Source organism: Taeniopygia guttata, chromosome 10 (assembly GCF_048771995.1).
Source record: "Taeniopygia guttata chromosome 10, bTaeGut7.mat, whole genome shotgun sequence".
NCBI lineage: Eukaryota > Metazoa > Chordata > Aves > Passeriformes > Estrildidae > Taeniopygia > Taeniopygia guttata.
In genome coordinates, this window is record NC_133035.1 from 2,766,170 (window position 1) to 2,789,884 (window position 23,715).

General features: G+C 53.4%; 1 protein-coding gene across 1 annotated transcript in view; it reads left to right on the plus strand.

Moving 5' to 3' along the window:
• Window positions 1–23,715, plus strand: part of NPTN (neuroplastin) — a 43,119-nt gene that overhangs the window by 14,201 nt on the left and 5,203 nt on the right. Inside the window, exons 2-5 of the mRNA XM_072933964.1 lie at window positions 9,942–10,110; window positions 12,058–12,152; window positions 18,275–18,408; window positions 19,172–19,445. Coding sequence (XP_072790065.1) covers window positions 9,942–10,110; window positions 12,058–12,152; window positions 18,275–18,408; window positions 19,172–19,445 — 672 coding nt within the window. The remainder of the gene's footprint in view (window positions 1–9,941; window positions 10,111–12,057; window positions 12,153–18,274; window positions 18,409–19,171; window positions 19,446–23,715) is intronic.

Sequence of the window (23,715 nt, forward strand, 5' to 3'; positions counted from 1 at the left end):
CAGTGCCTTCTTGGGATTTATCCCCAGGCCTGTGGCCTGTCTCCATTCAGCAATCCTTTCCAGCCTGAATTCCTGATTTATCCCCAGGAACTGGTCCCTGTGTCCTTTTCCCTGTTCAGAAATCCCTTCCAGCCTGAATTCCTGATTTATATAACTGATCCCTGCTCAGGAATCCTATCCAGCCTGAATTCCAGATTTATCCCCCAAAACTGATCCCTGTGTCCTGTCCCTGAATATCAGAGTGTTTCACCTCTTCCAGCAGTCATTTTTTTGTGTATTTAACTAATTTCCAAGATTTTCAGTGGATATGAGCACTGGCAAGGAGCAAAACATCACTCGGGGTGTTTTTTCCAGCAGCACTCTGCCAAAGGGAGATTCCCCACCCTCAGAACTGTTTGGTGCTTAATTAAGGTGGGTTAATTAGCCAGGGCACCTCATTAACACAGCCCAGCTGAGGGGGGGCAACTCCTGCCTGGCATTTTCTGGGATACTCCCATCAAATTGTCAATGTGGGAATAAAGATAAAAAAATCAGCTCAGGTGAGGGCACAGCAGAGCTGAGCACTTCTGGGTGGGCCTTTTCCAGCTGCACTTCTGTTCGTTTATTTGAAGAATTTAAAAGATCAGGCTGCGTAATTGAGGGAAATAAAACATCCAGAGCTCTCCTAAAGGCCTGAGAGCAGTGAAATAGAAATTTTTGATGTGCTGAGAGGTTTTCCAGGTGGGTTTTTGCTGTAAAGACAGCCAAGCTTGAAATCATTCAGTCCCACAGAGTTACACTTTGTTTATTGTGGCTCCAGAATGAAAATCAGGTTTATATTTGCATTTTAGCCTTGTAGACTCTCAGTTGTGAGCTTGGAACTGTGCTTTGTGCTTTGATTTAAGTGGGATTTAATTGGTTTAATTCACCTTGAGCAACAGCCTCAGGATGAGTGGGAGCATTATCCTGGTTTTTGGGGGTTCCTCGGTTACAGTTGTGTTGGTTTGGATTGAAAACTTCCTTGGAAATCCTTTTATTTTTCCTTCATTTTGGTCCTAGTTTGTCCATTCTTTGTGTTAAACCTGGTTTTTGCTGTCTTTGAGCCTGGCTTAACATCTTTCCTCAACTTGGCTTTTAATGCAAAGCATTTTTATTTTTTAAACTCCATTTTTACACCAGACTTAACTTGGGAAGATGAAAATTCTCCTTACTCTGCTTCTCCAGGGCCATTCTCCTTAATTCTTTTGCACCTCGATGAAATTTGAGTTCCAGAAGGATATTTTAATTATGAAACAATAATTTCTGCAGTTCATGGATGACTGCCTTGTGTATTTTTACCCTGGCAGATTTTACAAGAATTCCTGAGCTCAGAAAACCCTTTTTTTTTCTCAGTGGGGATTTAATTTTTCTTCCCCAGTGCAGTTTTTAAGGCAGAGTTTGGAAATGTGGGGAGCCCCTGGAATTCCAGTGGAATTCTGTGTGCAAACTAACATGTTCCCCTGGTTTTAGGGCATTAATTGCTCTTTGTATGCATCCACACCATTGGGGGATGAGATAAACCCTGAATAATTAATTAAATCACTTCCAGAAGGGGTTTTAGGTTAGTCTCAAATCTCTGGAGTTAAACAGGGCACAGTCCCAAATCTTTGGGGTTTAAACAGAGCACAGTGCTAAATCTTTGGGTTTAAAGCAAGAACAGTCCAAAATCTTTGGGTTTAAACATGGCACAGTCCCAAATCTCTGGGGTTAAACCGAGCACAGTCCTAAATCTTTGACCTTAAACAGAGCAGAGTGCCAAATCTTTGTGTGTAAACAGGGCACAGTCCCAGATCTTTGGGGTTAAACCCAGCACAGTCCCAAATCTTTGGGTTTAAACCCAGCACAGTCCCAGGTCTCTGGGGTTAAACAGGGCACAGTCCCAAATCTTTGGGTTTAAACAGAGCAGAGTGCCAAATCTTTGGGTTTAAACCCAAATCTTTGGGTTTAAACAGTGCCAAATCTCTGGGGTTAAACTGAGCTCAGTCCCAGATCTTTGGGGTTAAACCCAGCTCAGTCCCAGACCTTTGGGGTTAAACCGAGCTCAGTCCCAGATCTTTGGGATTAAACCCAGCTCAGTCCCAGACCTTTGGGGTTAAACCGAGTTCAGTCCCAGATCTTTGGGGTTAAACCAAGCTCAGTCCCAGACCTTTGGGGTTAAACCAAGCTCAGTCCCAGACCTTTGGGGTTAAACCAAGCTCAGTCCCAGATCTTTGGGGTTAAACCCAGCACAGTCACAAATCTTTGGGTTTAAACGGGGTGCAGTCCCAAATCTTTAGGTTTAAACAGAGTAGTCACAAATCTTCGCATAAAACCAAGCACAGTCCCAAATCTTTGGGTTTAAACAGAGCAGAGTGCCAAAACTCTGGGGTTAAACTGAGCTCAGTCCCAGACCTTTGGAGTTAAACCCAGCCCAGTCCCAGGTCTCTGGGGTTAAGGCCAGCCCAGTCCCAGGTCTCTGGGGTTAAACCGAGCCCAGTCCCAGATCTTTGGGGTTAAACCGAGCTCAGTCCCAGGTCTCTGGGGTTAAGCCCAGCCCAGTCCCATGAGGCAGCCCTGCACTCGTGGCTCTGTGTGGGATTTTGCGGTGCTGCTGTCTCTGGAGCAGGAGCAGAGCTGTGGGACAGCCCCAAGAAAGGCAAGGCCGGGCTCTGGCAGCTCCTGCGTCACCGGGACCTGCCCAGTGTCACTGCCCCGTGCTGGGACAGCTCTGGGATCCACTGCCAGGGACCAAAGGCAGCAGCACTTCCCTCCCCAGCTGTGCTGCAGCCTCGGGAATAATTCACCTTTTTTCCCCCTTTTTTGGGTTTTTTTTAAGCATTCCTGCTCAGTGCTGGCAGATTGCATCTCCTGGCTGGGTGTCAGCATGGGCAGTGGCCCTCTGGGGCATCACCTTGCTCACTGCTGCTGTTTGTGAGGGGCTGGAAATGCAAAATATTAGCCCAGAACTCTCCCTGTAATTGAAATATTCATTAATTTATGGGTGGAGGCTGTTTGGCATCCCAGGGAGCGCTGGCCATTGGGGTCAGTGCTGGCCATTGGGGTCAGTGCTGCTCATTTAGGGTTAGGGAGCCTGGTCTTTGGGGTCAGTGCTGGTCATTGGGGGTTGTGGCTGTTCATTATTGGGCTCTGTGGCTGTTGGTCATTAAAGGCTGTGGCCATTAGGGGCCTGTGGCTGTGGTCACTGGGTGGGCACTCATTAAATGCTGTTTAATGAGTGCTCCAAGCCCACACTTCCATTTCCAAACCTCATTGATTTGCCTCTCATCCTAAACCGAGGCAGGAATGTGAGGCCAGGGATGGCACAAGCCGAGGACAGAATCACCAGGCAGGCTCCTGGTGCGTTTTCCTGGTGTGACACTGTCCCTGCCCACGCTGCTGATGTCCCCTGCCCCAGCACGGGTTTTGCTGCATAATCTGTCTGGCCAGCTGTGTCCTAATCCTGCAGTTTTAGGAGGGGCCTGGGGGAAGGGCCTGGTGTTGAGGCACTGCTATTCTCCTAAATATCTTGTGAAACAGGATTGAAGGACAATTTAATGTGTGTGTGTGCTCCCAGCGGGGCTCTGAGGCGGGTAAGTATGGGGGATTTAGGATATCCAGAATATCCCATCCCACTGTGGCCTGAGCAGGGATGTCAGCCCCCTCCACAGTGCTGAGGGTCCCTTGTGGGCTCCTAACAAAACAATTTTGGCTGTCAGCCTTCATTGCACCGAAATTCCCTTTCCCAGGGCTGGGCTGCTCAGGAAAGTAGGGCACTTGTGTCCTGGGGGATTCCTGCCCTGAGTCCTGAGTGGGTGGGAGAGGGGGTCAGAGCGGAGCTCCCAGCTGGCACAGGTTTGGGAATTGACCCCTGGTGCCCCTGGCTCAGGTAAAGAGACCTCCTCAGGGAGCAGATCCCTGGCCAGGGGCACCTCACCTGGCACCTCCGGGCTGCCCAGGGCTGGGAAAGGCCTGGAGAGCCCTCGGGGAGGTGCCAGGGGCAGCTGCCGGGCAAGGGAGCAGCAGCAGGGACATGGGGAATTCCTGCCCTGCGCTCCTGGGCACTGCCAGTGCCGTGGGTGTGTCACTGCCAGTGCCATGGGTGTGTCACTGCCAGTGCCTTGGGTGTGTCACTGCCAGTGCCATGGGTGTGCCCTGGGTGTGTCACTGCCAGTGCCATGGGTGTGCCACCGGCAGTGCCATGGGTGTGCCCTGGGTGTGTCACTGCCAGTGCCATGGGTGTGTCACTGCCAGTGCCATGGGTGTGCCACCGGCAGTGCCATGGGTGTGCCCTGGGTGTGTCACTGCCAGTGCCATGGGTGTGTCACTGCCAGTGCCATGGGTGTGCCACCGGCAGTGCCATGGGTGTGCCATGGGTGTGTCACTGCCAGTGCCATGGGTGTGCCACCGGCAGTGCCATGGGTGTGCCATGGGTGTGCCACCGGCAGTGCCATGGGTGTGTCATGGGTGTGCCACCGGCAGTGCCATGGGTGTGCCCTGGGTGTGTCACTGCCAGTGCCATGGGTGTGTCACTGCCAGTGCCATGGGTGTGCCACCGGCAGTGCCATGGGTGTGCCATGGGTGTGTCACTGCCAGTGCCATGGGTGTGCCATGGGTGTATCACTGCCAATCCCCTGGGTGTGTCACTGCCCGTGCCCTGGGTGTCCCCAGCCGTGTCACTGCCCGTGCCCTGGGTGTCCCCAGCCGTGTCACTGCCCGTGCCATGTCTCTAACTGTGTTTTCTGCCCCACTGCCATGTTGTGTGTGAGCTCTGTTGTTTTCTGCCGCTCTGTCACCGCGTTTCTGCTGCCCCTCCCTGCAGCCGGGTTTGTCAAGTCGCCCATGTCAGAAACTAAGCTCACGGGGGACGCCTTTGAACTGTACTGTGATGTGGTTGGGAGCCCCACTCCAGAGATCCAGTGGTGGTATGCGGAAGTCAACCGGGCTGAGGCTTTCAAACAGCTGTGGGACGGCGCTCGGAAGCGCCGTGTCAGCATTAACACTGCCTACGGGGCCAATGGGGTGAGTGTGCTGAGAGTAACCCGCCTTGCCTTGGAAGACTCTGGGACTTACGAGTGCAGGGCCAGCAACGATCCCAGGAGGAATGACTTGAGGCAAAACCCCTCCATTACGTGGATTCGAGCCCAGGCTACTATAAGCGTCCTGCAGAGTGAGTCCGGCCCCCAGTAGTGGCACTGTAGTGTCTAGAGGCAGTCTGGTGACCCTGCCCCCGTGTCCCCACCCTCTGCCACCCTGCTCCTCTCCTCGCCTCTAGTGCTGACCCTGTGTGCCACCCGTGTCTCTCCTCCTTAGGGCAGAGCACTGGGGAAAACCTCGGGGTGTGTGGTAGAGCTTCCGTGTGCAACCAGCCCGCTGTCGGATTTGTGTTTGTTCCCTCCTCCCTTCAGTTTTGTGGGAGGTTTCCAGCCTCCCTGGCTTCTCCACCAGTGCCTTTCTCTTTGATTTCCATGTTCTTTCCATCTCTAACCGTTTTATTTTGATTTCTTCTGTTCTCTTGGAATTTCTGGGAATGCCTCCTCACCTGCTTTTGGTTACATATCGGCTTCTGGATGAATCCTTCCCTTTCAGTTCCACGTGACCTTTCGTGTTTGGATTTTTCCATGAAGTTGTGGTGTTTCTTTTCCTCCCTGGCCAGCAGCATGTTCCTAAGGAGTTCTCTGATGCAGCAGCGCAGAGGAGATGCAGCCATTCCTAATGCAGCCTGTGGGAGCAGGGAGGAACGTCCTGCCCAGTGCTGAGCCCAGACCTGAGCTCAGTGACTCCATCCAGGGGGCAGCTCCTGCCAGCAGCAGAGCTCTGAGAGCAGAGGTGGTGCTTGGCCCAGAACTGCTTTTTGTTCTTGCTTGTGGCAAGGCTTTTCACCCCAGGTGGATTTGGGAGTTCATACGGTCAGATTGTGCAGAGAAGAATTTTGGGCCAGGTGTAAAACTTGCCTAAGGAAATGGCTGCTGAGTTACAGGTAGAGGGAATTAAATCTGCAGTGTGCAGGTACAGGAGAACTTGTTTTGGGTGGTTTCTCAGTGCCCTCAGCTGACAGAAGAGCAGAGCAAAAGTGTGGTCTTGCTCCTGTGCTCTGTGCACAGACAACCCTTTATACCCTACTGGGTACAAAACTCTGTATTTGTGTCTTGATTTTTTATTGGGTACTTTGAAAAATCCCCCCCAAAGCTGTCCCCAAAGCCTGGTGCTGCCGTGGGCACTGCTGGATCAGAGACCTTCCCCTGGAAATGGAGACAGCCTTGGTGCACGTGGAGAGATGGCTCAGTGGCACCCGGTCCCTGAGCTGGAGCTGCTCAGCTCAGCCACCCCCCGGCCCTCCCGTGTCCTTTGGGCTCCCAAAGGACTGGAATGCTTGCATGGCCTCCAGCAGCAGCTCTGCCATCCTGGGAATGATCCTGGAAATGTGTCAGCTAGGGAGTGCTGTGTGCTGGAGAGAGCCCTGTGCCCTGCAGGGCCTGCTCGGGGGGTCACAGTCCTGCTGCTGTGCAGAGCCAGCACAGAGCTGTCCCTCCCTAGGCCCCCGCTGCTGCAGGCACTGCAGATCAGCCTCTCCTCCCTCCCAGGTTGTTCCAGCTGCTGCTGCTGCTGAGTGGGAGCTGCCTCTGGGTGCCTTCGGTGGGACCACGCTGCTCCAGGGCTCTGCTGTGCCGGAAATCTGGAACTAACCTAAAGCCAGGGACCTCATAAAACGGGAAAGCTGGACAGGACAGAACGCACATCCAACCAATACGATTAATGCTACGTTCTCCCATTTATTAGTGAGAAGATGGCAATTTATATACACTTCTATATAGTTTACAAAGGCACTCCGATTGGCAAGCTAACATTGTTTACCTTTGCCTTAAGGTGGTCAGGCTTTTCACACTGCAGCTCTACTCTACTTTACACTCGGATAGCTCATTACTTTGTAGTTATCTTAACATAATTTCTAACTATGCCACAACTGAATTCTCACTGCATCAAAGGCTTTGAGGCCCCATCAAGGCCACTTATCAGGGCCTATCTGAGGGGTAACTCAATTCTCACTCCAGACATAAATCATGCCCTCTCCCTCTCAGAAATTCTGTAACACAGACCCCTTATTGCCTTGTGTGGGACCACGCTGCTCTGGGCTCTGCTCTTTGGGAAATCTGGAACAAACCCCTGAGTGCCTTCCCGTGTGTGCTGGGACAGCCCAGCTGCTCATGCCAGGAGAAGGAGCCCGTGGACATCAGCACCTGCCTGAGCCTGCTGGAGGCAGAGGAAAAGAGGCATGAGGTCCCCAGGGTGTCCCTGGAAGTGGAGCCCTGTCCCTGAGCCTGCCTGAGCCTGCTGGAGGCGGAGGAAAACAGGGATGAGGTCCCCAAGGTGTCCCTGGAAGTGGAGCCCCTGTCCCTGAGCCTGCCCAGACGGCCTCAGCTGCTCCATTCCGTCTGGGAAATGGGAATTGTGTGGCTCAGTGGAGTTGGAGTTTCCAGCTGCCCTTCTGTGACACCAGAGCCCCCCAGAGCACAGCACTCCATCCTGGCCTCTGCAGAGATCAACTTACTTCTGAAAATTGGCACCCAGGAACCACCATCTGCCTTCCACCTCATTCCGGATTTGGAACCAGAATTTCACTTGCTGGGGTTTTTTTATAGTCGCTTTGATTGGGTTTTAACTGTAAAAGCGGAGCTTACATAAAATGGGCACTTCAAGTGATGTGTAAAAAGTGATTTTCTAGGTGAGCATCCTCCTTTGGCTGCTGCTGTCCCAGTATTCCAGTTGCAGTTTGTCTCCTGCAATGAAATGAGGAGACTGATCCATCAAATTTGTTTTTTTAATAACCAAATCAAGGTAACATAAATGCAGGAGAAGCTGGAAATGAGATTTACAGCTGCCTTCAGTTCTGCTAAACTAAAACTGAAAAGGTTGCAGGTCAGTCACTGAGTTACTATTACAGGCACACTCCCGAAATATTCCCAGAGCTCTGGCAATGTTTTTGTGGGAATGCAGATGAGCTGTTTGGGGGTGGAACAGCACATGGGGCAGGCCAGGAATGGTGCATGATACGGGAATAACACAATATTCAGGGCCCAAACAAACCTTGAAAGGATAAAATGCCCAGGGTGGGAGAAAGGAGGCAGAAAGAGAGTGAAAAATGTGGTAATACAAACAGCAGCTGCAGTGTTGCTGCAGTTAAGGAATGATTTAAAGAGCTGGATTTCCAAAAAGGGTATCCAGAACTGGAATACTGCAGGTTATCAGAGGATGGGTGTTTTTCCTCCCTGGGCACTAATCTAAGGATGTGCCATGGGATGCAGGGATGTTCCTTCCCCATGTGGAAAGCTGGGGTGGTTCTGACACAAAATTGGGATTTTCTGTTCTTTCATTGTGTTTCATAACCTGCATTCCAGAGGCTCCATGGGTCATGAATTTATATCCCAAACTGTTGCCCCAGGGCATAGCAGAGTTGCCCTTGGATGACTTGCAGAAATCAGGGAGATGTCTGCTGCTTCCTCAGCCTCCTGCATCCGGAGGGGAATCTGGAATCAGTCAGGAATTCATCCCAGGCAGGGCACGCAGCAGCATTTCCACACACAGAGCCTCTGGGGTGGCCTGCAGGCCAAGCTGGCACCAAAAACCTTTTTTTTTTTTTTTTGGAAGACTTACCAGCAAAAATGGTGAAACTTTTAAAAACTGCTATCCTGAGTGAGGTGGTTTTCTACAGAATGCTTCAGACCCGAGGTGAGGCACATGCCCTGCAGCAGAAAAGTCTTTTTTCCAAGTTTGGGAAGCAAATTCTGTGCCAGGGAATCAGCCAGCTGTGTGTGCTGGAGAGCAGCAGCTGAAGGCAGCGTGGCTCTCAAACAGCAGCAGTGCCCTCATCGATTTTCACACTTTGCCCTAAAGATTGGGAATTTGGTGTTGCCAGGTGGGGCTGTGGAGCAGAACAGCCCCGGAGCAGCCAGCAAAGTGCAGAACTCCCGGGCTCGGCTGTGCTCTGGGGCTGTTTTTGATCTTTATAAAGGTTTGTGCTGGAGGTTGCTTCAGACACAAAGCACTTGCAGCCGTGATTTTAGCCTGCTCTGTGTCCTTAGGTTTCCCTGTCAGGTTTTGGGTGCTGCTCTCAGCTGTTCTCCCTCAGCCTCCTGCCTTCCCCATTCCACACCCCAGGGAACTTGTGCCATGTGGAACCTCCTGGGTGCACCTGGGCCCACAGCAGCCCTTGGCCAGGGGCAAATCCAGAATATTACTGAGAAGCCTAAATTGGAGCACTGTTGATATAAATAATGGGTTTGTTTGAAACCTCCAGGAGAAGAATTCACAGAGTGACCAGGATGGAGGAGACCTTGGAGATCATCGAGTCCAACCCAGACCCAACCCCTCACCCAAACCCTGGCACCCAGAGCCACATCCAGGCTTTGTTAAACACACCCAGGGATGGGGATCCACCACCTCCCCAGGCAGCCATTCCAGAACTTTATCACCCTTTCTGTAAATAACTTTTCCCTAATATCCAACCTGTATTTCCCTTGAGGCTGTGTTTGGTTCTGTCAGTTCCTGGAGACAGAGCCCAACCCCTCCTGCCCACAGCCGCCTTTCAGGAGCTGAACAGAGCGATAAGGTCGAAGAGCGATAAGAACCAAGTGCCAGCCAGCAAGAAGCTTCTGGAGGAGTACCTGAGGAGTTTGTCTGGGGAGCACAGAGTGTGTCAGGAGTGCTGGTGTGGCCCGAAGTGTGGGAATTCCCAAGAAGCCATTAACCCCTTGTGTCTCTCCCCAGGAGCGCAGCCCCAGGGCGCCGCCGCTGCGCCAGCTCCGAGCCCTTTGGTGTGGCTGTGCTTCCTCCGTGTGTCCCGCAGTGCCATCCCCCGTGTGTGGTGCCCTCCCCTCCCGCCCCTGTGCCACCTAGAGTAGCTGTCACTGTGCCCAGGGCGGGCGCTGAGGGCTGTCCCTGCCTTGCAGAGCCGCGGATCAACGCCAGCGAGGACGTGGTGCTGCACGTGGCCGGCGTGGCCGTCACGCTGCAGTGCAACCTGACCAGCAGCCCCAGCCCCCTGGCCGCCAGCTACTGGGTGAGGAACGGCGAGGAGATCCCGGGCACCAGGAAAGTCTCCAACAGCACCGAGTACAGGTGGGTGCTGCGCTGGCCAGGGCACTGCTCCCTCCCACAGCCCGGCCTCGGTAAAACTCGGTTCTGAGCTCTTCTCGGGGTTCATGGACGGGTCTGTCGCTGCACATCATCCCAGGGCCCAAAGTCCCAGCTGGAATGGGACATGGGAATGGGCAGGATTGCTGTTTGGAGGTGTGGGTGGCCCTGGGGTAAGGCAGGGGACAAGGGCACACCTGATGTTTCTTTCCACAGTGGTGGCTTGAGTCAAATTCTGTCAGTTCAGAGCTCTTCTCCAGGGCTCATGGACGGATCTGTCGCTGCACATCATCCCAGAGCCCAAAATCCCAGCTGGAATGGGACATGGGAATTGGCAGGGATGGTGTTCCTGCCCTGAGGAGGGGAGGGAGGGATGGTGCTCTGAGGTGTGGGTGCCTGGGGTAAGCCAGGGGACAAGGGCACACCTGGTGTTCCACAGCAGTGCCTCAGTAAAACTCTGTGCATTTGGAGTTCTCCAGCGTTCGTGGATGGGTCTGTCACTGCACATTGTCCTGGAGCCAAAAATCCCAGCTGGAGTGGGACATGGGAATGGGCAGGGATGGTGTTGTGGGGTGTGGGTGCCTGGGGTAAGCCGGGGGAGCAGGGCACACCTGGTGTTCCACAGTGAGCTCCAGGGTGGATGAGTAAAATTAAATTCAGAGCTTTTCTCTGTGGTTCACCTGGACAAAAGCACACACACAGTGTGGTTTTGGTTTCTTTGGAGTGTGTGGGGTTTATTCTGCCCATCTCCTGAAGGATGGGGCTGTTGCTCCACATCCTCCTGGAGCCCAAAATCCCAGCTGGAATGAGAAATTGGAGCTCCCAGCACTCCCAGGGACGGCTGGAGAAATCCCAGGTTTCCATTTGCAGATCCTGAATTCCTGAGCACTCCTGCTTTGCTGATGCTGGAATTCAGGCTCTCTCTGCTGTTTGGTTTTACTTTGGATCTGCCCCTTAACCATGCCTGGGTTACATTTTAAATCCAAGAATTCCAGGTTTTCTCAGTGAAAAGCAGCAGCAGCATAGCTGTGGTTAACAGAGGGTGTTCACCTCCCCCATTTATTTATATTTTGCTTTATATGTTGGTTCATCTTTTGTATTCTGTTTATTCCCCTTAAACTATTTTTTCAGCCACTTTGTTTTGCTGTAAGATGTTCTTGGTGCTTGGAGCTCAGAGCTGGGCGCTTTTATCATCCAGAATTTAGAGATTAAACTGCTTCAATTGAAAATCCTGCCTCTTCCAGCACTGGCAGTGGAACGAGCCTCTCCTAACCCTTCATCCAGCTCGGGGTGGCTGTTCCTGGCTGCCTGGGGAACCTTGAGCTGGGTCAGTTTGCAGCTCCTGAATTTTTGATGGCAACCAGAGCCTGGGGAGGGTCAGACAATTCCACCTCGTCCTTCCTCTCCTCCTCCTGAGCATCGAGCCAGCAGAGCTCAGAGCGTGCTTATTGACCTGCTCTGCCATCAGAGAGCTGCTTATCTGAAATTATTTCACTTTATAACGTCAGATTTGGGTGTGTAAATGCTGTCAGCACTCGGACTGAAGTGAGCAGCTTTTTCCATGTGTCTCAGCAGTTTCCACTTGTCATTAACTGATTTTATTGCAGGGTTTGTGTTCTTCTGCGGAGGCTTTTTTGTTTGAGTAAAAAGGAACTAGTAGGAAAGGATCATAAGCAAAAGAATTAATAATAAATTAATCAATGAAAAGGAATAATTAGAAAAGGAATCATTAATAAAAAGGAATACCTAGAAAAGGAATAATTGCTATAAAAGGAATAATTAATATAAAGGGAATTACTAAAAAACAGAGTCTTTGGAGGGAGGAAGCGGTTCCTCAGTGGGGGGGGGTGGGCGTGCCCTGATTGCAGGTGCAATTAAGGGGTGTTAATTGCGGTGCTGGGTGAGGCAGCTGTGCTGTGTCTGTCCCTGCAGGATCCTGAAGGCCCGAGCAGAGGAGTCGGGGGAGTACCTGTGTGTGTTCGTGTTCTCCGGCTCTCCCGTGGCCAACGCCACCATCGAAGTCAGAGGTACTGCTGGAACCGTCCCTGTGCCACTGTCCCCTCCCCTGGCCCCGGGGTGGCACTCCCTGCTCCCTCAGCAGCAGAGATGGGAGCAGCCATGCATTTGTGGGCACTGAAACACCTCTGGCTCTTGGGGGAGCCTGCAATCAGGAATAAAAGCTGCAAAGTGGACAAGGGTTGCCACGGGTGTGGCTGTGGGGGGAGCACAGAGCAGTGCTGGTGTCAGGGAATTCCTGGAGGGCTGAGGTTGGGAATTGGTGTGGAATTTGGTAGGGATCGGGCTGGGAGGATCCATCACTCTCTGGGAAATGGGATTCCACCACCCTGTGCCTCTGAGGAGCTTGGCTGGGTGTTCAGGGTGCACAGGTGGAGGGGTTTAATTTTCCTTCCTTTCCTTTTCTTGGGGGTTTTTTTCTTCCATTCCGGCCTTTGGCTTTAATTGCTGAATCTCCTAATGTTACCCTAATTAAAATGTAAAAATCCTGCTGGCTCCTCTGGGCTGCTTTAGGTGACAAACCACCCCTGGAGAGGGGAAATGCAGCTCTGGGAGTGGAGCAAGACCTGTGCCAGCTCTGATGGTCTCTGCAAACCCTTTGGCTGCTGCTCTGCCAGGCAGGGCCACCAGGAGAGCTGGGAGTTCACTCTGGGCAAGGAAAGGAATTCCTGTGATTGAAGTGCAGGAGAACTGATCCCACTCACTTCCCACGGGTGATTTACACCAAAATGCTCCTGGGAAGCTGGGCATGGTCCATGGGGATTGGAGCAGATGTGAGGAGCCACTCTGTCATTTCATATTTACCTGCATGGTTGTGTTGGTGCTCGGGAAGTTGCACTCGGATTTAATTGTAATTATGCTGATTGTAATTATGGTGCAGCTCTCTCTGCTGATGTGCAGGGAAAGGAGGGTGCTGAATGCCAAAGTGCTCCTGCTCCAAAAAGAGGGATTTTGTGACAGCTCCCGAGCAGCTTCCCCAGAGCTGGGGCAGAGGCAGGCAGGGCACCTCCCTGTGTGCTCTGGCCCTGCCCCTGGAGCAGCCCGGCCTAGGGCGAGTGTCCTGCACACTGGATGGGCTTTAGCTCCTTCACCCAAACCATTCTGGGATGTTCTCACAAAAAAATCCCCAGGGCAGAGGTGTGACAGCAGCTGGAATTCAGGGTTTAGTGTCTGCTGCTTTTCCTGGGAACTCATCCCAGGAAATTAAACTCATTCCAACTCATTCGAGGGCTGCCTTCCCCAGCCAGCTCTGCTGAGCTGCTGGGGGGGTTTGTTCCTGCTCAGGACCCCAGAGATCTGGGGGCAGCTCCGAGCTGCAAACGCTGGATTTAGGGAAACACTGGGTTTAGGGAATCCAGCAAATGCTGGGTTTAGGGAATCACTGGGTTTAGGGAATCCAGCAAATGCTGAATTTAGGGAAACACTGGGTTTAGGGAACCATCAAATGCTGGGTTTAGGGGATGCTGGGTTTATTGAAACACTGGATTTAGGGAATTAGCAAATGCTGGGTTTAGGAAAACACTGGATTTAGGGAACCAGCAAATGCTGGATTTATTGAAACACTTGATTTAGAGAGCCAGCAAGTGCTGGGTTTAGGGAAATGCTGGATTAAGGGAACCAGCAAATGCTGGGTTTAGGGAAAGGGGCCCTTGGAGCAGGGATCTTGTGTCTCCTTTTCTTTGGCACTGGAGCAGGCTGGGGTGCCCAGGGGTGATTTTGGTGGGGTGGTGGTGCTGGAGCTGCCAGGCCTGGCAGGGCACCCCTCCTGCCCATTGCAGGGGGGGATTTTTGATTGCTGCATTCCCACCTGGGGGGTCCCTGCAGTGCTGGTGGGGAGCTCTGGAGGCCTGAGGATGAAATTGTGAAATGCAGCCCTGGAGAACTCTGCAGTGCTCCTGCTCTTGCAGGACCTTGGGAGAAGGGGAGAGGAAACAGGTGCTGGAAGGACCTTTTGAATTCCCCTTCTTGCGAGGCCTTTCTGCCCTTGCCTCACCAGGGGATTCCTCCTGCTCCCCCTTGCACCTTCCTGTTCATGCTCCCCAGTGATTCCTGCTCCCCAGTTCCTGCCCTCTGCTGCAGCCTGGCTCCTCTCTGCCAGCAGTGAGTTACATTGGGCATTCTCTGAGCACAGCTGCATCTTGGAGCGAGCCCCAGAAATCCTCTCACATTCCCCCTTCTCCTGGCACCTTCAGGCTCCAGAGGGAGACAGGGATTGGAATCATAACCAGAAAAAGAAACTTTCCAGAGCCCCTGCTCAGGTCACCCCTCAGACATCCCAGTTTGCAGTGCAGGAATATTTTTAGGTACTTTGCCCTTGCTTTAATTTTGTCTCTTAATGGGAAACTTGAAGGTAACTGGGCCATGGTTTGGAGGTGTCACACATTTAAATTTCCCTCTCCTTTTCAGCTCCTTTCAGAGCTTGGAAGGGCTGAATGCCTCCTGTATATGAGGAAATGAATTTTCCTGGGTGTGTGACCCCAAACCCTTCAGAAAGCTGCTGCACACCAAGTTCTGGGCCTGTTGGGAGCACTGGAGCCCCATGGTCACCCTGCCACAAACCCCTGTTCTCCTCTGTTTTGCTTTAAAGCTCTCAAAATGATTCTGCTTAGAATTCCTCTCATGTCAAGTGTGCCTGAATGTCTATTTATTTTTCCTTTTTTTGGTAGCAGTTAATTTCAATTAGCTCTGCTTCCTTTTGCTCTTTGTGAGGTGCTTCCAGGATTTTTCCTGCTCCACGTGCAGGAATTCAAACGTGCCTTTGCCAGGGGCATTCTGCTGGTGCCAGTGATGCAGAGTGACAGAGCAGGTCTGGGCAGAGAGGGGCAGAGAGGGGATTCTGCTGCCTGAGAGCTGAAATCCAAATCCTTCCCAGCAAAACCCGCCTCACCCTGGTGCCTTGAGGAGCTGGAGCAGAGGCTGGATACAGTTAAGAGGAATGAGGTGGATTTTTATTGAAGAGCCTTCAAAGGCCACACCCAGGTGGCTCCAAGATGGAAGCAAAACAGAGCTTGGTCATGAGATCTCACATTTTGATAAGTTTTAGTCCATTTGCATATATAGGATTTAACTGTCCAATTAATAGCTTCAAATGATGAAGTCTCATCCTCCTTGCCTGCTTTCCCGCCCTCCACTTTTCACGTTGTTTATGCTTTGGGCCTGAAGTTTGAAGAGATTGTCCTTGAGTCTCCAGCTAGAACAGGATTGTTTTGTCTTCACCACCCTGTGAAAAGATCCCAGTAACACTCAATATAAAGGCAAAAGCTGCACACCAAAACAGAACAGAAAAATTTAAACCTAAGGAATCAGCCCTGGCTTTGGCTGGCACAGAGCAGAACAGTGCAGGGAGCAATCCTGGCTTGAAAAGCTTCCCAGGAAAACCCTGCTGAAGCTGGGGCTGCAGGGGTGGGGGGCCAGCAGGACAGTTTCCTGCACTGTTTGGGAGCAGCAGTGCACAGAGCTCCCTGGGTGCTCCAGGAATAGCCCTGGCCCAGCAGAGGGAGGGAGGAGCAGAGGTATTCTGGGCACTGCTGCTCTGCTGGCATCGCCCCTGGGAGCTGGGATCAGCCCTGGGAGCTGGCCTCTCCTTGCAGCAGTGTCACTGTGTCACCCTGGAGCGAGTGGAGGTGTCCCAGAAAGTGTTCCCTTTCCCTGCCCTCCCTGCCAGCACCTGGCACAAACTGGGCCAGCTGGGAGTGCTGTCCCTGTCCCCTTTTCCAAGCTCAGCCCTGCTCAGGGTGGCACTGGAAGGCAGCCCTGAGCTGCTGAGTGCCACTGCTGCTCTTCCTCGTGGGAACATTCCCAGTTTGCAGTCCCTGGTGGCGTTCCAGCAGTGCCAGCTCTGGGATCGTGTCCTTGGCACCGCCGGGCTCTCGTGTCCCTAGGCTGGGGGAGATCCTTCCTTGGCATCCTCCAGGAAGCAAAAGCACAGGGGGCTCACCCAGCTCCTGCTTTAAGAAGGTGCCAGGCCCAGCAGGGAAGTGGTGGCACCTTTCAGGAGGTCCCCAGATGCTCCTGCCCTCATTATTTGGGATAAATGCCATTTTTCTCTCTGAGGCTGGGAAGGACATGGCAGGTGCTCTGCAGGGTGCTGCAGTGCCACAGGCACAGCCATTCCCAGAGCTGAGTGATTTCCTGCCTGAAGACCTGAATTCAGCTCAGAAACTCCCTCTGCTCCAGGTGTTCTGCCCCTTGCAGGCACAGGGAGTGTGGGGTCACCTTGCAGGTGGGGAATGTTCCTCCCACCTTCCTTCAGCTTCTGGCAGCTCCTTTCTGTACAGCACCTGGGGTTGTTTGGGTCTGGTGCCTTCTGCAGCTCGGGTTTTATGTCTGATGTGGAAAGATGCATTTTAGGTGTCAGTTTTCATAAATAAACCCCTTGGGTTTGTTCTTGGCCTGTTCTTACCTATCATGGTGTAGTGGTTTTGGCATCATCTTGGAATTAATGAGTTGGCATCTGGCTGAGCTTCATCCTCTGGTCAGGACTCCTGCAAAGCCCAGGGAATGCTGTGTTGGGAATGCTGTGTTGGGAATTCTCTTGGAATTCCCATGGGCACTTGGAAAACGCCTGGAGCCTCTCCTGGTGTGCCTGTCCAGGTGAACACACACCAGCAGGAGCTGAAGCCCAGGCTTTCCTACAGCCATGGATTTTCTGTGGTTCTCAATCTCATTTTCGTAATGCTGTTACTGTCCAAAAAGGATCTGAGGCACGGGATGCTGCCTGCATCAAAACCCCTTTGACATAACACAGTAGGAAGCACGTCAGCTTGCCAGGCATTTTCCCAAAGATTTGTGCAGCAATTTTGGGAAGAGCAGGCTCAGCTGCTGTCTGCTGGCACGAGGGGTTTTGTTCCCTTTGAGCAGAGCTGTGAAATTCCCTCATTCTCGGAGCCTGCAGCTGGAAGGGCTGGCTCTGGGTGTGCAGGTGCAGGGAAGTCTCCTGTAGGAAATCCCAGTTTCCTGAGCAGCCAGGCTGCCCTGGGGTGGATTAACAGCTCAGAGCTGCCATCACACATCCAGCCACGTGTGCTGCAGTGAGGAGCTGCGGCTTTAAAGGTGGGCCCTGGGGCCATCTGCTGGGCCAGGGGTCAGCCCAGGCACTGCCCTGAGCCAGCCTAAGCTGGGGAGGGCTTAGGGCTGCTCCGAGGGACAAACACAGCACAGGGCTCAGGGCTGAGGGACACAAACACAGCACAGGGCTCAGGGCTGAGGGACACAAACACAGCACAGGGCTCAGGGCTGTGCTGAGGGACACAAACACAGCACAGGGCTCAGGGCTGTGCTGAGGGACACAAACACAGCACAGGGCTCAGGGCTGAGGGACACAAACACAGCACAGGGCTCAGGGCTGTGCTGAGGGACACAAACACAGCACAGGGCTCAGGGCTGTGCTGAGGGACACAAACACAGCACAGGGCTCAGGGCTGAGGGACACAAACACAGCACAGGGTTCAGGGCTGAGGGACACAAACACAGCACAGGGCTCAGGGCTGTGCTGAGGGACACAAACGCAGCACAGGGCTCAGGGCTGAGGGACACAAACACAGCACAGGGTTCAGGGCTGTGCTGGGGGACACAAACACAGCACAGGGCTCAGGGACACAAACACAGCTCAGGGCTGAGGGACACAAACACAGCACAGGGCTCAGGGCTGCTCCCAGGGACACAAACACAGCACAGGGTTCAGGGCTGAGGGACACAAACACAGCACAGGGTTCAGAGCTGTGCTGAGGGACACAGACACAGCACAGGGCTCAGGGCTGAGGGACACAAACACAGCACAGGGTTCAGAGCTGAGGGACACAAACACAGCACAGGGTTCAGGGCTGAGGGACACAGACACAGCACAGGATTCAGGGCTGTGCTGAGGGACACAAACACAGCACAGGGCTCAGGGACACAAACACAGCACAGGGTTCAGGGCTGAGGGACACAAACACAGCACAGGGCTCAGGGCTGAGGGACACAAACACAGCACAGGGCTCAGGGCTGCTCCCAGGGACAGACACACAAACAGCTCTTCCATAACATCCCTCGGGGTGGGAAAGCACAGCTTCCAGGGAGCAGGAGGAGGGATTTGGGTCCTGGTGAGTGAAAGAAGCCTGTTTGTACTTAAAGCTGCTCTGCTGTCTCGTAGCCACTCCTGACATCACTGGGCACAAGAGGAGTGAGAACAAAAACGAGGGCCAGGAGGCCCTGATGTACTGCAAGTCCGTGGGCTTCCCCCACCCCGAGTGGGTCTGGCGCAAGAAGGTCAATGGGGTGTTTGAGGTAAGGAAAGGGTCAGGATGTCTCCACCTGCCCAGACCCCAGCAGCACCCTGGGGTTGGGGGTGGGCTCTGGAAGGGGCTTTGTGACTCCTCAAAATGTGAGTGAAGGTGGATATTTTTGGCAGCAGTGAGGATGGATGGGTGAATATAGAATTTATATTTATTTATAAATATATTAAAATAGAAATATTTAAAAATAAAGGTATAAATATAAAATTGATATTTATATTATTGGTATGCGAAAAAAACCTGCTCACTGCATCTCTTGGCAAAGTTAAGAACTTACCCTGAAAGACATTTTATGGAATTTGCTAACAACTGCAAGATCTGACTTATGAAACGTGATTTAAAACCACACTGGGTTATAAATTCCTCCAAGTTTTACTGGTTGAGCTCACAAGACTTAATATGAGGAGGTGGCAGTGATCCCTGTTGGAGCTCGGGTGATGTGTTTGTTCCGTGTAGCCAGTGATGTAGTGAGCAGGAAAATGTGACCAGCAGTGGGAACAGCAGAGGAGCTGGGAATTTCCAAGCCCTCCAGCCCAGCTGTTTCCTGCTGCTGCAGGGATTGGATGGGTGGAGCTGAAATGTGAAGCCATGGCAGGGTGGGATGAGTTCCCTGCTGAGTGTGAGCTGGAGGTTTGAAGGAGTGGCCGAGTGCGGGGTTCCCTTCCTGGTGTTTGCAGAGACAACAAATCTGTTGTGATCTGTTCCCACAAAGGCCTTAAAGCTGTTGCTGTTTCCCACCCTTGTCCCTTTGCCAGGACATCAACAACTCCTCGGGCAGGTTCTTCATTTCCAACAAAGAGAACTACACCGAGCTGAGCATCACAAACCTGCAGATCAACGAGGACCCCGGCGAGTACCAGTGCAACGCCACCAACCCCGTGGGCTCGGTGTCGGTCACCACCATCCTGCGCGTGCGCAGCCACCTGGCCCCGCTGTGGCCCTTCCTGGGCATCCTGGCGGAGATCATCATCCTGGTGGTCATCATCGTCATCTACGAGAAGCGGAAGCGGCCGGACGAGGTTCCCGACGGTAAGTGCGCCCAGCGGCGCCGCTGAGCGGGCACGGAGGAGCCTCTGCAGGAAGCGCAGCAGCCCGGCCTGCCCCGCTCCGCCCCTGCCTTCCTCCTCTCTTCCCTCTCCGGACATGAAGCCCAGAGGGTGCCATGCCCAGGGCTGGATTTCGGGGGGTCTCGGGGGTGGGAGGGGGTTGTGGGTGTCTTTAAAGCTTTGTTGCATGAGGGGTGGAGCGCTCCCATCTCTGTCCTGAGCGACGCTGTCCGTCTGCCCCACGGAGCGTGGGCAGAGCTGGCAGCAGCCTCACCCCGGTGCCATTCCCTCCTCCCCGTGGCCCCGGGTCGGACACGGGGCAGGGGCTGTGAGGGAACATTACACTCAAACCAAGCAATCATTGCACTTCAAGGGATTTGGGCTGCAAAGGTGCTTCAAAACTAAAATGTGTGCAGGGTTCAGAGATGGGGGGAGGGCTCTTACTCTGCTGTGTAGCTGAATCCGTAGTTAAGGAATGCTCTGGAACCTGTATCTATTGTAGCCACTGATTAGATTTTATAAAAATAGGGCTTATTATCAGGTAGCAATAATTAATTAATCTGTGTTTGGTATGTACAGCTAGTAGTAACTTTTATCTGTGAGCTTCTCCTGCACACCTTCCCCTGTGTACAGCTGGGGAAAGGGGCAGCGTGAGGCTGAATATTTGCAAGATCCATGCTGAGAAACAGCCTTTAATGTGCTGCTAGCAGCTTACTCCAGTGTGTAGCGAGAAAACCTCTGCGAGCACTCCTTGGGAGAAGCAGCAGGAATGTCGTGGTGCTGTAGGAACACGATGGATCCAAGCACGGGACAGGCGGAGGGCAGCGTGCTGGAGTGATCCTCAGCACCATGCTGGGCTGGCCAAGCCCTTCCCAGTGCGAGCTGCTGGCCAGGGCAGTTTGGGTGTGGCTGTGGGGCTGCAGGGGGCCCCACGGGGCATGAAAACAGAGGTGTGAGGCAGTGATGTGTGTGGGTGGGCACAGCCACCTCCACAGGCCTCATGCGGCTCGTAGAACACAGCAAATGGAATAACGGGAGAAGGGCCGAGGCTTGGATCGGAACTGGCTGAAGTAGTGCATCCCTAGAGGAAACCAGCTTTGGTTGTAAGCCTTGAGTAGCACTTACTAACTGCTTACAGAGCATGTGTGGGGGCTGCTCTCAGGGTGGAGCCCCCAGTTGAACCCTAGTGCATGGTCTGTGCATCACTAACAGCTTCCAGTGGCTCCAGGGCTTGTCCTGCCCTCAGCGTGGCCTCGGGGACCTCCACCAGCCCGGAAAACTTGGAACAATTTTCATTTCCCCCTGCACGTACCCGCCTCCACATCAGTCATTACAGTTCCCCCCGTTCAGAATTTTCATTGGATGAAGTTTCACAGGGACCAAAACAAGGTCTTGGGATTTGATACACAAATATTCCCTGCAAAGAGCCCCAGATGGACTGAATCCAGCAGGAGTTGGCCTTGGTGTGACCAGATCACAGCACAGCCCCTGTGCTGGTGCAGGGGAGCTCACACTGGAGGTGAAGAGTTCACTGCCTCTTCCCAAGGCAGGAGTTTTCCTGGCTGGTCTGGCCACTCCTCAGGTACCCGTGTGATCCAGGCTCATCACCCCCTGGATCTGTCCAGGATGAGGAGCCAAGGAGCTGAGGTTACTCCAGTGCTCACTGGGTTTGCTGTTTTGAAGGCAGAGCCCTGGAGAGTGACACCACACACCTCCGTGGGGGTCAGACGTTCTCCCTGTCCCCTTCCCTGGAGCAGAAATCCATGCTGAGTATGACAGTCCATAGCTGTGGCTGACGTTTGCCTGGCTGATGGACACAACCAGCATCCCAGTGCCTTGAGTCCCATGTTCCTTGGATAGCTGTGCATTTTCCATGTGGCACCGGAGCTTTCTGTGGCGGGGAACGCCCTGGGAGCAGGGCACATACACATGCACACGTGGGAAATCATCAGGAGCCTCCTGATTGCCACGTGTGGGTCTTTGACTCGGGTTATCCTGAATTTTACTATTTTCAAGACATGGTTACGAAATGCCAAAGTTAATGCTGGAATGCAGCGGCGTGCTCGGCTTTTGGAATTTCAGCTCCCTCTTCCAAAATCACACCTCCGCCTCCGCTGCTGCGGTGGGCCGGGGAAGGAACGTCCCAGGGAGCTGTGGCTGGGCCAGCAGGCTGAGGCCAAACACCACAGCACTGGCACCAGCCAGGATCTCTGCTGGCTTTTCCAGTCCTGGTGTCAGTGGGACGTGCTCTGCTTTAGGGATGTGCTCGTGGCAGAGCTCCACGTGAGATGGTGCTGCAACAACCACTGAGCTGTTGCTGCCCTTCCTGCTGGGATGGGAATGTTCTCCTTGGACCTCTCCAAATTTAGACACTGAGATTGCTTCATCCTCACCACCATCACCCCGTCTTCCCAGGGTGGAATAACTGTGGGGCGCCCTTCTGGAGTCCCCAGGTTTCTGTGAGCTGTGTCAGCGCGGATCCCACCCCATGGATCTGTTAGCCCTTGCCTCAGCTCGTCCTGGGGGGATGGCTCTGGCTGCAGATCCCTGTAAGGATCCCCAGGGTTGGGCTGCAGGTGTTGGACCTGTGGTGTCCCCCCTCTGCCGGTGACACACGTCCACCTCAGGGTCTGCCACCCCCTCAGGGATCCTGTGACATCCTGGAGAGGAGTGCACAGAGAACTGCAAACTTGGCTTACTCAGACCACTTCTAAGGATTGTTTTTAAAATTTGGAGAAAACCAGTGCTGCTAAAGGTGGCCACTTCCTGTGTTCAGGAAAATCAAAGGCTTTTGAGCAGAAGGAGCTGTTAATGAGCTGCTGGAGCACACCTTGGCTCCTGGCTGGGGCAGTGCAGGCTGAGCTGATCCTGCTGGGAGCTGCAGATGCCCAGGATGAGCTCTGACCTCGGGCTGTGCCCAGATGGTACTTTAGGGCTGGCTCAGTTAAACCTTCACAAATGACAGTGTTTGGGATGTGCTCAGTCAGCTCCTCAGGTGAAACCAGTCTGGTGCTGAGCACAACTGCCCAGTTAGTCCTGTGGGACATGACTGGTGGGACAGAAGCTCTGGGTGAGAAGATCCTCAGGCCTCTGGAATTTTTCCCCAGCACCTGGGAATTCTGCCTGGCCAGCCCAAAGAAACAATTGAGTGAATTCCCTTTCCCTCAGATCTCCAGGTTCTACAGGCTTCAAATGCCCTGGTTCAGCGTGCCCATGGCCCCATCCCAGGGAGGCTGGGGAGGGTGATGGGCTCCTGGGTACCCTTGGAGCAGTTCTGTGTTCCCAGGACACTCCCCAGTAAAGGTGTTCCCTCTGTTGGAAGCGCTGCCATGCTGGAAGAGCAGGGACAGTCCTTTAACTTTGGCATTTCCTGACTGCAGGGCTCGGTTTTGCATGGACCTCGCTTTGTGTGTCCAGTGAGCTGCTTGGTGTGCCTCGGGCCAGGGCTGCTCAGGAGCTCCTTTGCTGCTATTTCCTCCTTCTCAGAACTCTGATTTGGGAGTTGATTCTTCTTCCTGCTGCTGGAGAGCGGGAAAAGGAACATTGCACCCATGAAATCCCTGTTTCCACCAAAACAGTGGCATCAGGGAGTGCCTGTTGCAGGGTTTGCCCGGAGCCTGTGGATGAGGGGTTCTCCCAGCACATCCAAATCCCGTGCTGGAAGGAGGAAGGGAGGGCAGATGGCGCTTGAATTCCTGCATCCTTTCAGAACGTGAGTTCTGACCTGCCTTAGGCCTGGCAAGGCAGCATCCAGCTTGCTCCCCGTGCCCCGAGAGCGGGCAGGGGCTGCCAGGGACGGAGGGGGCTGCCCACGTGCGGCTGCCGTGGCTTTGGGGGCGAGAGCTGCATGAGCGTGGCATGCCTGGCACGTGGCTGCATGCCCGGCGGGAGGAGGTGCCAGCAGGGAAGGCTGGGGTGCTCCCTGGGCAGGGGAGAAGGGAATGGCTTTGTTCTCTCTGGTACAGCTCCAGCTGCTTGGTTTCCATAGCCAGAGCCACCAGCCAGCACCACCCGAGTGTAGCATAGCAAAGGTTCCTAAAGGAGGGTGCTTGGTGCTGATGTTGCATCAAATAGTCTAAAATCAGCACAGCCCCTGGCTTAGAGGGTGTTTTCTGGGGTAAGTAGAAGTTAAAAACCCCTTGGCTCCATTCCCCATAGGAATGGGAGTGGTTTGCACTTGTAAATCCATAGCTGTGAGGTGACTGGGTTATAACGTGTCCCTTTTCATTCTTCCCCTCTCATTCCTCAGCCTA